Source organism: Seriola aureovittata, chromosome 4, assembly GCF_021018895.1.
Source record: "Seriola aureovittata isolate HTS-2021-v1 ecotype China chromosome 4, ASM2101889v1, whole genome shotgun sequence".
Taxonomy (NCBI): domain Eukaryota; kingdom Metazoa; phylum Chordata; class Actinopteri; order Carangiformes; family Carangidae; genus Seriola; species Seriola aureovittata.
In genome coordinates, this window is record NC_079367.1 from 1,535,621 (window position 1) to 1,551,547 (window position 15,927).

General features: G+C 45.3%; 1 protein-coding gene across 1 annotated transcript; it reads left to right on the plus strand.

The window, feature by feature from the left end:
* Positions 1–4,095: 4,095 nt before the first annotated feature.
* On the plus strand, positions 4,096–15,610 carry gal3st2 (galactose-3-O-sulfotransferase 2). The gene is made up of 4 exons (XM_056373208.1): positions 4,096–4,340; positions 10,206–10,310; positions 10,604–11,189; positions 12,528–15,610. Exons 1-4 carry the CDS (start codon positions 4,285–4,287, stop codon positions 13,524–13,526), a joined length of 1,746 nt encoding a protein of 581 aa, XP_056229183.1. The 5' UTR covers positions 4,096–4,284; the 3' UTR covers positions 13,527–15,610.
* Positions 15,611–15,927: the final 317 nt, after the last annotated feature.

Sequence of the window (15,927 nt, forward strand, 5' to 3'; positions counted from 1 at the left end):
TGACAGGAAATGTGGTGAGTAATTGAATAAGTTGAGTTTACACGACACGACCAAAACATCTAAACAATCAAACCAATCACTAGTCAACATGTCTGTGCTGAAACAATGAAGGTCTGACCTTTCTGTTCTGCTTCAGGGAGGCCCTGTGTGTGTGTGTGTGTGTGTGTGTGTGTGTGTGTGTGTGTGTGTGTGTGTGTGTGTGTGTGTGTGGAGCTAATATATCCTCCCTGATGACATCTTCCCGTGTTGTGTGTGTGTGGTGAAAGTATCTGGTGAGTGAGAGGAAAATGTAGAAAAGTGGAAAATGACTGATGGTTATTGAGGAGAGAAGAAGAAAAAGAGGGAGAGTGAAAACGAGAGGAGATTAAACAGAAGAGAGAAGAAAGGAAAACAAGTGTGACGGGGAACAGAGCGTCATTGTTCAGACTCAGAGCGGCTGCCTGTCTGCAGATTAGAGTCTGAAAGGCCAGAGACGGGACGGAGGCCTGATGTTTGACAACCAGGTCTCAGGTTCAGCCCGAGTTCTCATTCTGCTGAGAACTGAAAGTTAATCTGACTTTTTTCCCATTTTCCCTTCAGTCTGTTCTGGGCTGTTCCTCCTCTGCACCACCCTCCCTGTCACTGCCAAACTCACGTGTTGTAGCCCAGTTACTATAAGTCACATGACCTTTTCATCACCACTCACCATTTTCCAAACAGAGCTGTTGCTCAAAGTCTTTTCCCACTTTGTAAATGATTTCTTTTCTACACAGACTGAATTGTAAAGTGACAATCAGGGGGTCAACCTTTCCTCTGTAGTCAAAGGGAACTCAGTACAGAGCTGGTAGAGAGGATGATATTGCATTAGTTGGCTAAACTATAGCATAAGGCTAAAGTTAGAAACTAGCTAACATTGGTAAGTTAGCACTCTTAAAGTATATTTTTTTTGGGCTTTTATGCCTTTAATGGACAGCACAGTGGAGAGTGACAGGAAACAGGGAGGCAGAGAGAGGGGGAATGACATGCAGCGAAAGGCCGTTCGATGCGGGATTCGAACCGGGGCCAACTGCAGCGAGGACTGTAGCCTCTACACATGGGGCGCCTGCTTAAACCACTACGCTACACGACGCCCCTAAGTTAGCACTCTTAATCTGGAGCAGAAAACACTCCTCAGATTCTTATGGATGACTCTGAAGCTGACCTTTCTCATGATGTGACTTCCTGTCTGGATGGTCTGTGGTCTCTACGATGATTCCCACACTGACTGTAACACACCTTGGACAGTGTGTTTCTTCACACAAAAAACAGCCTGGAGAGTTTATCCCCCACCCAGTTAATGCCCACAAGGGTAGCAGGATTTACACAATGCAATGTTCAGCCCTGTGACTGATGCCGGCTCGTTTTACCTCTGTGTTCATGGAGACAAAAGAGGCGTTTGTGAGCACCACTCAACTAGTGACCCCCCCCCTGCCCACACACACACACACACACTCACACACACACACACACACACACACACACACACACACACACACACACACTCACACACACACACTCACACACACACACACACACACACAGCAGCACAACAGAGCCGCAGACTGCAGGTGACATGGGTCGACAAAGAAGAACAGCTCAAAGCTGAAGAGGACTCATATACCAACTGAGCGCTGGTCTGGGAGTCACTGCTGCTTTGTTCAGGACTGCATTAGGCTGCGTTCACAGACGTTCACAGACGTTCACAGACGTGACTCTGCTGCTGCTGCCGGAGGATCTACACACATCACTGTGGATAGAGTTTATGTGACTGCTGGTGCAAAGCTACAGAGTCTTTAAATCCTGCTTTGTTCAGTCTGTCCCTATCAATGACCTTCACTGCTTCTAATCAGATTAAAATCTAATCATATTATAATCTAATCTAATTGTTGACATAAGTTGAATTTGAGTGTTTGCATGTGTCCAGGTGAAAGTGGAGGAGGTCAGAGTAGAGTCAGAGTACTGGAGGTGACTGTTCAAACTGCTCAGCTAAACTCAGTTATTAGTCACTGCCAACAAATAAAAGTCTATTTGTGGAGAATGAGGCTGCGGGGACACGTCCGTCCTCACCACGGTTTACTCTCTTTACGACTCTCTCACTGGAGAACAGACCGCAGAGAGAGCTGCAGTTTATGGCAGCAGCCCTTTTATTTCTCAGCTGGACTCTTTATAGTCTCGTAAATGTCAACAGGATAATATAATAACCAACATCTCTGATTTAGTACTGTTGGACAGAGCTGGTGGACCGGCCTGAGTCCCAGAGACTAAAGCTCCAGGCTGAGAGTAAGACAGTGAAGCACAGAGACACACTATTGATTCAGATTCAGGTTACCAGAATCCAGAGCAGGACCAGAAACCAGAAACCAGAAACCAGAAACTAGAAACCAGAAACCAGAAACCAGAAACTAGAAACTAGAAACTAGAAACCAGAAATCAGAAATCAGAAACCAGAAACCAAAGCAGGACCAGAAACTAGAAACCAGAAACCAGAAACCAGAAACCAGAAACTAGAAACTAGAAATCAGAAACCAAAGCAGAACCAGAAACTAGAAACTAGAAACTAGAAACTAGAAACTAGAAACTAGAAACTAGAAACTAGAAACTAGAAACCAGAAACTAGAAACCAGAAACCAGAAATCAGAAACCAGAAACCAGAAACTAGAAACCAGAAACTAGAAACTAGAAACCAGAAACCAGAAACCAGAAACCAGAAACTAGAAACTAGAAACCAGAAACCAAAGCAGGGCCACAAACCAGAAACTAGAAACTAGAAACCAAAAGCCAAAGCTGGACCAGAAACCAGAAACCAGAAACTAGAAACCAGAAACCAGAAACTAGAAACCAGAAACTAGAAACCAGAAACCAGAAACCAGAAACCAAACCAGAAACCAAAGCAGGACCAGAAACCAGAAACCAGAAACCAAAGCAGGACCAGAAACCAGAAACCAAAGCAGGACCATAAACCAGAAACTAGAAACCAGAAGCCAAAGCAGGACCAGAAACCAGAAACCAGAAACCAGAGACCAGAAACCAGAAACCAGAAACCAGAAAATAGAAACCAGAAACCAAAGCAGGGTCAGAAACCAGAAACTAGAAACTAGAAACCAGAAATCAGAAATCAGAAACCAGAAACCAAAGCAGGACCAGAAACTAGAAACCAGAAACCAGAAACCAGAAACCAGAAACCAGAAACCAGAAACTAGAAACCAAAGCAGGACCAGAAACCAGAAACTAGAAACTAGAAACCAGAAGCCAAAGCTGGGCCAGAAACCAGAAACTAGAAACTAGAAACCAGAAACTAGAAACCAGAAACCAGAAACCAGAAACCAAAGCAGTACCAGAAACCAGAAACTAGAAACCAGAAACCAGAAACCAGAAACCAGAAACCAGAAACCAGAAACTAGAATCCAGAAGCCAAAGCAGGACCAGAAACCAGAAACCAGAAATTAGAAACCAGAAACCAGAAACCATAAACCAGAAATTAGAAACCAGAAACCAGAAACCAGAAACCAGAAACTAGAAACCAGAAGCCAAAGCAGGACCAGAAACCAGAAACCAGACACCAGAAACCAGAAACTAGAATCCAGAAGCCAAAGCAGGACCAGAAACCAGAAACCAGAAACCAGAAACTAGAAACCAGAAACCAGAGCAGGACCAGATCCAACCAGAAACAGATCAGAGTCGGACCTAAATCCTGACAGTGGAGACAGGAGAATGTGTTGGAGCTTGTCATCACCTGAGGGGAAACTCTGTTTTCTACTGTGACTCCTACATGTTACACAACTACACACTGTATCTCCACACTTTATATATATATATATATATATATATATATATATATATATATATTATATATATATATACAGCAGCTTCAGGTCTTAGACTGAACCACGTCACTGAGTCAGATTCTAGTCTCTGTGAACCCGCTCTCTCCCTCTCTTTATCTCTCCCGCCCTCTCTCTCTCTCGCTCTCTCTCTCCCTCTCTCTCTCTCCCTCTCTCTCTCTTCCGCCCTCTCTCTCTGTCTGTCTCTCTCTTTCTCTCTCTCGCTCTATCTCTCCTAACTTATTCCTAAGGTCTCTCTACCTCTGTGAACTGAGCAATGACGGTTCAGCAGGAGCAGTCGAGAGAGCTACTCACACACTGACAGAGAGAGAGAGCGAGAGAGAGAGAGAGAGAGAGAGAGAGAGAGGACGGCGGGCAGACAGGACTGGGATCGGGGATCGGGGAGACAGACGAACCGGGACTTGTTTCGGGGGTTTTTGGGGAGATGCTGTCCCCACATAGGAGATGGACCAGAGACCCGCCTCTGAGCTCTGTGACCTCGTAAGTGTCATGTTCCTCTAACTCTGTGTCTGAGCTGCATCCAGACCGGGAAGCTCGTAGCCCGCTACCCGCTCTGACGGCACCGAGCAGCGGCCGCTCGCCCTCACACAGCCCGGTAAACACGGAACTACTGTCGGTCCCAGCTGAGCCCGTGTACCGCTCTGTGGTTAACCCTTTACAGGACCATATCTGATCCTGAACCGGGACACGAAGAGACTGTAGGAGTTAAAGATGGTCCAGATAGACAGATAGACTGATTAGATGATAGGTGTTTATCAGAATTATTACTGATGAAAATAACTTAAATATGAGTGAAGGTGAATTATTTCTAAATGTTTTAGATTAAGGTGAAACAAACCTGCAGACAGGATATATATCAGATCTATACATCTGTGTCACAGTCATCATCATTATTTCACTTTAAACTGTTGATCAGAACTAAATGTAACAGATATCAGGTGAATATGAAATAAATAAATTATTTTAAATGAATTGATCCCTGATGTCAGTAAGAGCTGATAATAAATATAAAATCAATCCCACAGATGATGACAAACAAAACAAAACGAAACAACAACCTCCTCTTTGTGAAAGAGACACAGAATCATAATCAGATCAAAGCCAGTGAAACACCTGCAGGTCTCCAGGTGCAGCTGTGGACTGATCCTCCCACATCTGGATCATACATCAGAACCAGATGTGGTGAACTTGATGTTGATTTTGTTGTTGTCTGTTATCATCAGGTTATCATGAATCCAGACTGATGTTGTTGCCACATGTCAATGATCCAGACTGTGATCCAGATCCCCTCTGAGTTCTGGAATGAAGGTTTGGACTCTTTGCTCCTGGACCTGTAACTGTTCAGACCTGGACTGGACCTCAGTGGTTTACCGTCGACACTAACGATGTGGTTTGACACAGGCTAGTGCAGGATTCTGGATCTGGTCTCTGATGTAAACCAGGACTGGGTCTCAGTGTGACCTGACTCTGGGCTTTAAATTGTTTTATTCTCCTGAGAATAAATTCACCTCAATTAAATAAATCAGGGTAGTTTCCTGAAACAGCACTTCAGTCAGGAAGTGTGTCAGAGTTGTGTGTGTGTGTGTGTGTGTGTGTGTGTGTGTGTGTGTGTGTGTGTGTGTGTGTGTGGGGGGCTCTAAAACCCTGTTAAAACCGGATGCGTCCTCATCTAAAGGCCAAATCAGCGTCTTGAGCTCACGTCACTCAGCTCAGGACTGATACTGGATCCTGTCCCAGTTTCCAGGTGGACTGAAACATTAGCCCATCAGCATCAGGTTGCAGTCAGCTGATTGGACCTGAGAACTGGAACAGTACTCCAGTTTGAGAGGACCCGGAGTCCAGTCCAAGGTCAGAGGGAGCTCTAGGCCTGAAGTTCAGTTGTGAGAGTGGAATCAGTGTCTCACCTGGACACACCTGTCCATAACTGTTAATGTTGACATGTCAGCTCTGTCTGTTTCACTGATGGATGAACTAACGGAAGAATCTGTTACTGTTGGATGGATTTACATTGAATATCACCACAGGTCCATTTAGTGTCTGTTCTGGAGCTTTTGGCTGTACTACAGGGTCTTTTTCAGCAGATCCAGGTTCTCGTGCTTGTTGGTTTAAAGGTTGAGAGTCTTGTAAACAGTTGTTGACTAAACCATGAAGAACACATGCTGTAAACTGGAGATGTGGAGAATCAGCTGATTTCTTTCTGTGATCACTTCCTTGTTTTTCTTTGATTTGATTGGTGGAGAGGTGTTGTCAGTCACAGACTTCCCTCCCAGATGTTTCACATTAAAAGCCTCTCAGCCTCTCTCTCCTCATAGGCTTGTAATGTGAAACATCTGAAAATGATCAGTGACTGAAAAAGCAGTGTTAAAGTCTTAAAGTGTGTTCAGCACAATCTGACACGTCACGTATTGTACTGCTGTACAATGTACTGTTCCTCTGTTCCTCTGTTCCTCTGTCTGTTCCTCTGTTCCTCTCTCTGTTCCTCTGTCTGTTCCTCTGTTCCTCTGTTCCTCTGTTCCTCTCTCTGTTCCTCTGTTCCTCTGACTGTTCCTCTGTCTGTTCCTCTGTTCCTCTGTTCCTCTGTCTGTTCCTCTGACTGTTCCTCTGTTCCTCTGTTCCTCTGTCTGTTCCTCTGTTCCTCTGTTCCTCTGTCCTGTTCCTCTGTCTGTTCCTCTGACTGTTCCTCTGTTCCTCTCTCTGTTCCTCTGTCTGTTCCTCTGTTCCTCTGTTCCTCTCTCTGTTTGTTCCTCTGACTGTTCCTCTGACTGTTCCTCTGTTCCTCTGACTGTTCCTCTGTCTGTTCCTCTGTCTGTTTCTCTGACTGTTCCTCTGTTCCTCTGACTGTTCCTCTGACTGTTCCTCTGTTCCTCTCTCTGTTCCTCTGTTCCTATGTCTGTTCCTCTGTCTGTTCCTCTGTTCCTCTGACTGTTCCTCTGACTGTTCCTCTGTTCCTCTGTCTGTTCCTCTGTCTGTTCCTCTGACTGTTCCTCTGTTCCTCTCTCTGTTCCTCTGTTCCTCTGTCTGTTCCTCTGTCTGTTCCTCTGTCTGTTCCTCTGTCTGTTCTCTGTTCCTCTGTCTGTTCCTCTGTCTGTTCCTCTGTCTGTTCTCTGTTCCTCTGTCTGTTCCTCTGACTGTTCCTCTGTTCCTCTGTCTGTTCCTCTGTCTGTTCCTCTGTCTGTTCCTCTGTCTGTTCCTCCGTCTGTTCCTCCGTCTGTTCCTCTGTCTGAGCTCTGAGCTCAGACCACCGGCAGCAGACAGATGCCTGAAATTTTACTCTGGAGGCAGAGCGTCCTACCTGGAGCTATGACTCCTCTCAGAGGTGAAGAGTTCATGACTGTTTGTGAGGAGGAGGAGGGAGGAGGGGGAGGATGGGGAGGAGGGGGGAGGCTTCAGCAGCGGGCTGGACTCCAGATGTTGATGTCGCCTGAGGAAACCTGTGGCTTCTCTCCTCTATTAAGTCTGGACTTCTGTGAACCCTTAATGTTTCTCCTCAGGGGCGGCAGCCAGCAGCTTCAGGTAATTCCATACAGTATGAAAATCAGGAAGTAGATTTCACACATGCTTTGAATATTTCAACTTAATCTGGACTTGGTGTGCACATGTTTCAGTAGCAGTGATGCACCATAAAACATCTCATTCACTTCTCCCTCAACTTGAGAAAACACATGCAACAGGAAGTGTTTCCATGGGACACTAAAAAATGAGGAACCTGGCTGGGACTTGCTGTTTAATGCCCAAGTTTGACTTTTGAAGTTAAAAGCATTGTTCAACACTCAATATGGGGGTGATATGGAGCACAGCACATTGTTATTGTTATTATTTTCAGTATTATTATTATTATTATTATTATTACTATTATATTGAGCAGAATATACAGACAGCTTCACACTGGGGGGAGACATGAAAGCCTAAAGGAAAAGTCCAATTGTAATGAACCCTGTTGTAAAACAGACGTCCTGTCACTACACATGCTTAATCCATCCTCAGTGATGATAATAATGATAATAACAATAATAATAACTTAGGTTTTTATAGCACCTTTCAAGGTACCAGAGGCCTCTTTACAGAGTAAATATATAAGTAAAATAAATGAAAACAAAAAGAGACAGAATGAGTATGGCAATGATTGTAGGAGATTGTAGGAGGTGAGGCAGCTAGAAGTCAGAGGCCTTGCTGAACAGGTGGGTCTTCAGCAGTTTTTTGTAGATGTCCAGAGATCAGGCTGTGTGAATCTCTTCTGGGATGGTGGAGAGCAGACCTGTGTCCGAGGACCGTGGATTCGGGGACGGGGTATAGGGGTGGAGGAGGTCAGACAGGTACTGGGGGGCGAGACCAGGGAGGGATTTGTAGGTGAGGGAGAGGATTTTGTACTGGATGTGGGCCTTGACCGGGAGCCAGTGAAGTTGGATGATGGTGGGGGTGATGTGCTGCCAGGGCTTGGTGTGGGTAAGAACCCTGGCAGCTGAGTTCTGGACATACGGGAGCCTGTCCAGGGTTTTGCTGGAAACCCCAAACAGAACTCCACTGCAGTAATCCAGAAGGGTGGTGATGAAGGTGTGGATGAGGGTCTCTGCTACAGAGTCAGAGAGTGATGGCTGGAGTGGAGAGATGTTTCAGTGTCTGTAGAGTCGATGTAAATGTAACATGAGTCGGAGGTTATTCTGGTCTGTGTGTGAGACAGTCTCATGTCTTCTGGCTCTGTGGCTGGTCTGAGGTCTGTGGTCTGAGGTCTGTGTTTGTAGAAAGCTCTGACTCTGCTAAAACATCAAACCACCAGAACAAGACGAACCAGCAGATGTGAACTGACTCCAGTGACTCTCTCCTGCAGCAGCTGATGTTGAGACCAGTTCAAACTGGATACTGTTGGTTTTATTTAGGTAAGGTCCTTCATTCGAACCAGGCTGATAATAGAGACAGCTCACAGTAAACAGCTCACAAGTAAATGTGTTAGACAGAGAGTTGTTGGAGCAGAGAGGAGACACTGACCTCAGTGTTTCAGGACTTTTATTTTGGTGATTCAGGGTCAAAACACTTCCTGTGTTTCTGCACCGAATTAAATCTAGATCCTGAAGGATCCTTAGAACTGGACCACATGGACTGAGAACCTGAGAGAGGAGATCTGTGGAGATAGTGTGTCTTTGCATGTGTGTGTGTTTGTTTTAGCCGCAGGACTTCATGTTGGCAGTGGAGACTGAATCTCCACACAGAAAGACAGAGCTGAAGTCTGGTTAACGCAGTGTTTAACAAGGGGGGGGGGGCAGCCAGGGCCCAACTATTCATAAACTATATGAGTTCCTGAGGAGTGTGTCAGTCAGACTGAGGATGAGGAAACAACAACAATGTTATCTCTGAACATGAGGAGGAGGAAGCTCAGACTGGAGGATTGTGTTGAGTTAGAACGGGCAACAGGAAGACGCCAACATGTTCAGACTGGAACCACACAGACCACTCTCATCAATAATCTCTCATCTCTAATCTCTGGTTTAGATCTGGTTCAGATCCGGTTGTAGAGAGGTTAAAGTAAAATGAAGCTTGTTATTCTTCTTCTCTTAAAAACAGCAGCTGAAATATTCAGTTCATTAAATCTGAATCAACCATGACTGAATGATTCACTGAGGCAGTTTCTGTGAGACTAGGAGACACTCTTAGTCCAGGAGATAGACTATGTCCTGGACTCAGTCTGAGTCCAGGAGAAAGTCTTAGTCAAGGAGATAGTCTTAGTCCAGGAGATAGTCTGAGTCCAGGAGAAAGTCTTAGTCAAGGAGATAGTCTTAGTCCAGGAGATAGTCTTAGTCCAGGAGATAGTCTGAGTCCAGGAGAAAGTCTTAGTCAAGGAGATAGTCTTAGTCCAGAAGATAGTCTGAGTCCAGGAGAAAGTCTTAGTCCAGGAGAAAGTCTTAGTCCAGGAGAAAGTTCAGTCCAGGAGAAAGTCTAAGTCCAGGAAATACTCTGAGTCCAGGAGAGAGTCTGAGTCCAGGAGATAGTCTGAGTCCAGGAGATAGTCCGAGTCCAGGAGAGAGTCTGAGTCCAGGAGAAAGTCTGAGTCCAGGAGAAAGTCTTAGTCCAGGAGAAAGTTCAGTCCAGGAGAAAGTCTTAGTCCAGGAAATACTCTGAGTCCAGGAGAGAGTCTGAGTCCAGGAGATAGTCTGTGTCCAGGAGATAGTCCGAGTCCAGGAGAGAGTCTGACTCTGAAAGAGACTAGGGAGTTTTCTCATCCATCTGCTGCAGCTGTGAAATCCACCTCCAAAATATTTTAGTTATTTTAGTTCTATTCAGTGCAGACGAGATTTATTTTTTAAAATAATTTTTACTGATTCTTCTTCTTCTGCGTTCATGCGTGTGTTGCAGGTGTGTCAGGAGGGGGCTTTGCAGCAAGCGTCACTCTCTCTGGATGCTGCTCGTCCTGCTCCTGGTCTGTGTCGCCTTCCAGACATTTGTCACCCGCTCAGCCAGGTAACGACTCACAGAACGATCCGTACACATGTCAGCTGACAGTCTGATGACATCATTAATTCATGTAACATCATCAGAGTTCAGGCCACAGAGGACTGAGGGTGAATGATCCCAACACGTTGGGAACTCTTGGTACACCTGTAGGAAGTGTAAATCTACTTCAACACAATCTCAGGATTGCTGGGAAAAAAACCATCAGAAAATATGAATATCATTTAATGATTAATTATTTATAGTGAGAAATCTCAGGAATCCAGAGAGTGAGTCACTGACTATGATCCGGTTTCTTCCAGGACTGACAAGCTGACAGGACCAGGACCAGGACTACCAGATCTGAGATTCACTGTCAACAAACAGCCGAGTCCTTCCCTGCAGAAGGTCTGGGAACACTGGCAGAACACAAGACCACTACAGACAGACAGACCAGATCTTCATCACCAGAAGGGGGGCCATAGAAAACCATCAGATCATATTCTGTTGACTCATGTGGATAAAATCCTGAACCCCACTGCAGGTTCTCAGCTGGAGGAGCAGCTTGATCCAGGTCCTCTCGGCCTCCGCAGCACCAGGAACCATTTGACTGCAGGTCCAGTAGAGAGACTCGTCCACAGTCCCACCACATCCGGGACTAAGATCAGCTGCCACCCAAAGTCTCACATCGTCTTCCTGAAGACGCACAAAACAGCCAGTAGCACCATCTTAAACGTCCTGTATCGCTACGGAGAGAGCAGGAACCTGACCTTTGCCCTCCCAGTGAACAAACACAGTCAGCTGTTTTACCCGTTCTTCTTTGCCTCTCACTTCGTGGAGGGAGTCAGCAGCAGGAGAGTGACGGAGTTCAACATCATGTGCAACCACATGAGGTTCAGGAAGTCTGAGGTGAGCTGTAGACCAGGTCTCATGTGGACTCCTCATGTGTTCACAGGAAGAACGCCACAATCACATTTTTTTGGCGCTGATACTGATCATCTATGAGTGAGATCAGCTGATTCACAGCTGATACTGATCATTCTCTGTGTGTAGTTACAGCAGCTGGGTTCAGTGGTTGGTCAGTCTTAGCTTTCCTGTCACCTCCAGCAGGTGACAGGTCACCTGATAAAAGAACCACAACAGGTCAACAACATGATTTGACTTTGTTCATCAGAGCAGCACAAACTACAGTCTCCTCCTCCTCCACTCTAGTTTCTGGTCACATCCTGTTTATAAGAGTCATATCAAATATGAACCATCAGTGTTAAATCTTGAGTAACGGCTAAAAGGTGTTTTCTGAGATCACACTGACCTTTGACCCTTAGCCACCAAAATCTAATCAGCTCGTCCTTGAGTCCAGGTGAATGTTTGTTCAAGGTGTCACTGAGATATAGGGTCCATGAGAATGAGACAGACCTGTAAACAAAATGGCTGCCGCTCTGACTGACTGTCACCAACATGGAGGAATAAAAACTCCCAAGGAGCATAGCAACAATTATCCTCCAGGAAGGAGAACTGAATTAAACAGTGTCATAATTACTTCATTACATGTGTTAATCTAAGTGAATCAACACAATTATTAACAGACTGAAACATTCTTAAACGTATTCAACAGGTAACAGTGTAAATAAAATATAAAATTATTAAAACTTGGACTTTCACTTGAGTCCAGTCAACACAGTGTTTACTGAGTCTGTCCATCAGCTCCCTGTGTCCCAGCACGCTACGTCTGGGTCCATGTGAAGACCCACACCAGGTCCAGACTGGTCCACCTACAACATGTGGACCACAGTTTGGGCCGAGGCATGGATCAGTGGACAACTTAACGACGCGTTCTTATGGCCCTTCAGTTTCCATGGTAATGCTTGGGCCCCATTGAACGTGTTGTCTCAGTGATCACCTTCAACATCGATCTGTTGTTTAATTTATAATTCATTAATGAACTAAATTAAAAACAGAACAGTCGGGATCCAGAAGGAACCTGATCACATAACTGACTGGACCTCATTGAACCTGTCTGTCAGGTTTATATATGTCCCCAAATACAGTCTGGTATCAGTGTGAGGTCACATGACACTGGCCGGTGCCTTCGTGGACCCAGTTAGTTGAGTCTTAAATGACCATGTTGAATTTATATCTCTTTATATCTCTGATATAAAATAAAGTTGATTTGTTGAATGTAACTCAGTGGCAGTGAAGAAGAATCTGTCTCTAAGATTAATAAATTAAATGTCCTCCTGTGTCCAGGTGGTCAAAGTGATGCCGGACGACACCTTCTACTTCTCCATCCTGAGACATCCTGTGTCCATGATGGAGTCCATCTTTATTTACTACAAGAGCATCCCAGCCTTCCACAAGACTCGCAGCCTGGACGACTTCCTGGACAACAGCCGGAGGACCTACAACTCCTCTGTGACCAACAACCACTACGCTCACAACATCTTGGCCTTTGACTTCGGCTTCGACAACAACGTGGCAGCCGACGCTGACGACCTGGAGGAAAGAGCCAGCAGAGCCGTGGCTGCCATCGAGCGGGACTTCCACCTCGTTCTGATCTCAGAGTACTTTGACGAGTCCATGGTCCTGCTCAGACACGCCCTCTGCTGGTCCCTGGAAGACATGGTTTCCTTCAAGCTCAACAGTCGCAGTGAGAGAACTCGTCATCAGCTGTCAGCAGACACTCCAGAGAAGATCCGGAGATGGAACGCTCTGGACTGGAGGATCTACCTGCACTTCAACGCCACCTTCTGGCACAAGGTGGACAGTCTGGTTGGTCGAGAGCAGATGAAGAGGGAGGTGTCTCAGCTGAGAGAGCTGCAGCTCAAACTTGCAAACACCTGCCTGAAAGATGGCGGAGCAGTCGACCCTTCCCAGATTAAAGATGCTGGGCTAAAGCCGTTCCAATATGGAGCGGCTGTCATTCAGGGCTACAATCTGAACCCAGACTTAGACCCCCAGACCAGGACCCAGTGTCAGAGACTGATCACCCCAGAGCTGCAATACACTGAGCGTCTGTACACCCAGCAGTTCCCTGAGCTAGCTGCTAAACTCAAACACGCTCCGAGGAAGGTTCCTCCTCAGCGCCAGCGCTCAGACAGAACCGCTGTGATGGGACGGGTCTGGTCCAGTGGGGGGCACCACAGACCCGTCATCAGACACAGAGTCTCAAACCTCATAAACCTAAAGGCCTCCACAAGTGGCCTGTTAGCGCACACAGCAGCTCACAATAAGACAGGTGTGCCGTGACAGGTGACTGACTGTTTATTAAATATGATTTAAAGGTGTGAAGCAGCTGATGATCCCTAAGAGACTATGACAGAACCGGACCTATAGTGAAGCTGCTGATGTAACGTTCTCCTGTAGGTGGTGCTAGAGTTCCTTGTACAGGTTCATCAGCCAATCACAGCTCCTCATACAAGTGGAGAGTATGACCTCACATAGTCACCTGACTGAAGAGTTCAGGTGGATCCTGGTCTGATCAGGAACATCAGGGGCCGCTCGCACAAAACACCTTAAGTTTTCTACTTAAGTCTGACACTTAAGGTTTAAGGAGTCACTTCAGGCTGTTGCACAGAATAACTTAGTTTCCTTATTAAGGAAAAAAGTTAAGGCATTTACAGCAGTGATACAGATTTTACAGCAATAAATTTCTACTGTTTCCATGGAGACCAGTTGTTTGCTGGCATTAGCGCTTGTGATAGCGTTTAGCATCTCAACAAGTTTTTTCCCCTTAGTTTGATCTCTAAGGTTTTTTGTGCAACGGTTTAACTGACTTTAAGTGATTCCTTAAGTATAAGACTAAGATCAGGAGAAAACCGTGAATACTTAAGGGAACATTTTAAGGACACCTTAAGGATGAAACTTAAGGTGTTTTGTGCAACTGTTTTTATTTTAAGGGTTATTTTAACTTACCAGATTCTCTGCTCAGTTAATGCCTTTACAAGAGACAGAAATCAATCAGACTCATTATAAATTAGATTTAAAGCTACATGATTGATACGAGGAAACAGCAGAGAGGTTCCTGCTGATCCAGGATCTGAGCTGGACTTCATCCTCTGGCTCCATGTCACATTCCTCCACCACCACAGTCTTTATTCATTCGACCACCGGAGGTTAGAAGACATAAAACAGCTCTGCTGCTTTTTCCCATCATCACCAGTCTGCAGAGACCTGACCGTCAGGTTTCAGTCAACCTTGTCGTGGATCAAAGTGTTAATTTAATGTTAGTCACTAAGCTCCATCCTCCTCCAGCCATCAGTCCTCCTGTATGAATCTTATATTCATAGACACTGATTCTCCTCTCGTGGCAAAGCTGCAGTACAATAGTTATAGTTGCTATAATGTGTCTTAAACTGAACCACATTGTGTTGAATGGTCTTTAAACTGACATCAGCCTTTGTATCAGGACAATCTCATGACTGATCTGGGGTCAGGGCGTTGTTAGCCTAGGTTAGCATGAAGACGGTAGGAGGGGGGAAAGTTAGACCAGGAACACACTGGATGTGTGGCGGCTGTGGTCAGAGTGACACGCCGCCATGTCACATGTCACAGCTGTGTCACATGAGCTAGAGATTCAGCGTCTGGCAGCAGAAAAAGAGTAAAGACCTGATGATGTCACAGTGACATCATACCAGCAACATTATATAAATCTGACTCCTTCAGTGTAGTTTCTCAGTCAGTCTGAAACTGAATCTGACACAGACATGAAAATATAAATATATTTTAACCACTGTAGCAGCTGCACGTGCAGACAGAGACATTTACAGACGTTTACTGTCAAAAATAAATTAATAAATTAATAAAGAAGAGAAATCAAAATCCAGTAACTGTAAACTCTGTAGAGACAGACAGAGTGTTCCTGGTGTTACACCTTTCAACACCTGAAAAAACAGTGATTAACACTGTGAGGTCAGAGCAGACAATCTACTTCCTGTTTACACCAGCTTGCACGTGCTCACTGTGGATCAATGGTCATGTGAGATGTGATGTTTCAGGTGTGTTAGTGTGGATTTATTTTTAAAAAGAAAAGGTGTCAGTGTGAACACAACATGTTCATCAGTGAGATCCACAGGTGTGTCTGTCTAAACTGTTCTACACAGGTGGACCCAGTCAAGGTCCAGACTCCCCTCAGTTATCTTTAAAACAGGAAACAGCTGATCACAGTCTGAAGACTTTTAGAAATTCAAGGTTTGTTTTGAAAACATGTTTTAACTTTGTTACTATAGATTATTGATTGTGGATTAAATTAAATGAACAACACAAAGTCTGAAACTTTCTGAAGCTACTGATTGTAAAATCTGAAATAAATAAATAAATAAACAATAACTAAGTTCAGCCTCTAACTCCACTGACCTTTAACCAGCCTGTATGTTTTACCATGTTGGTTCTGAAGCACAACCTCCAGATATAAACCACCTGAACACACCTTCAGTCTGGTCCCTGAGAGACTCAGGTTCCGACCTCAGACCTCCATCCTCTGAAGGACACATGCTCACACACTGATGAGGGACAGAGCTCTACAGAGTGTGTGTGTGTGCGTGTGTGTGCGTGTGTGTGTGTGTGTGTGTGCATGTGTGCATGTTTGCGTGTGTGTGTGTGTGTGCAGAGTGTACCTGGTTGACCTGGTGAAATGCATGGGATAGGTCTA

Bases quoted from the DNA above. Each gene is read 5' to 3' on its own strand.
- gal3st2 (XM_056373208.1), top strand. From the start codon at position 4,285: ATGCTGTCCCCACATAGGAGATGGACCAGAGACCCGCCTCTGAGCTCT. The intron at 4,341-10,205 runs GTAAGTGTCATG...CGTGTGTTGCAG, and splicing joins CCTCTGAGCTCTGTGACCTC to GTGTGTCAGGAGGGGGCTTT. The intron at 10,311-10,603 runs GTAACGACTCAC...GGTTTCTTCCAG, and splicing joins TTTGTCACCCGCTCAGCCAG to GACTGACAAGCTGACAGGAC.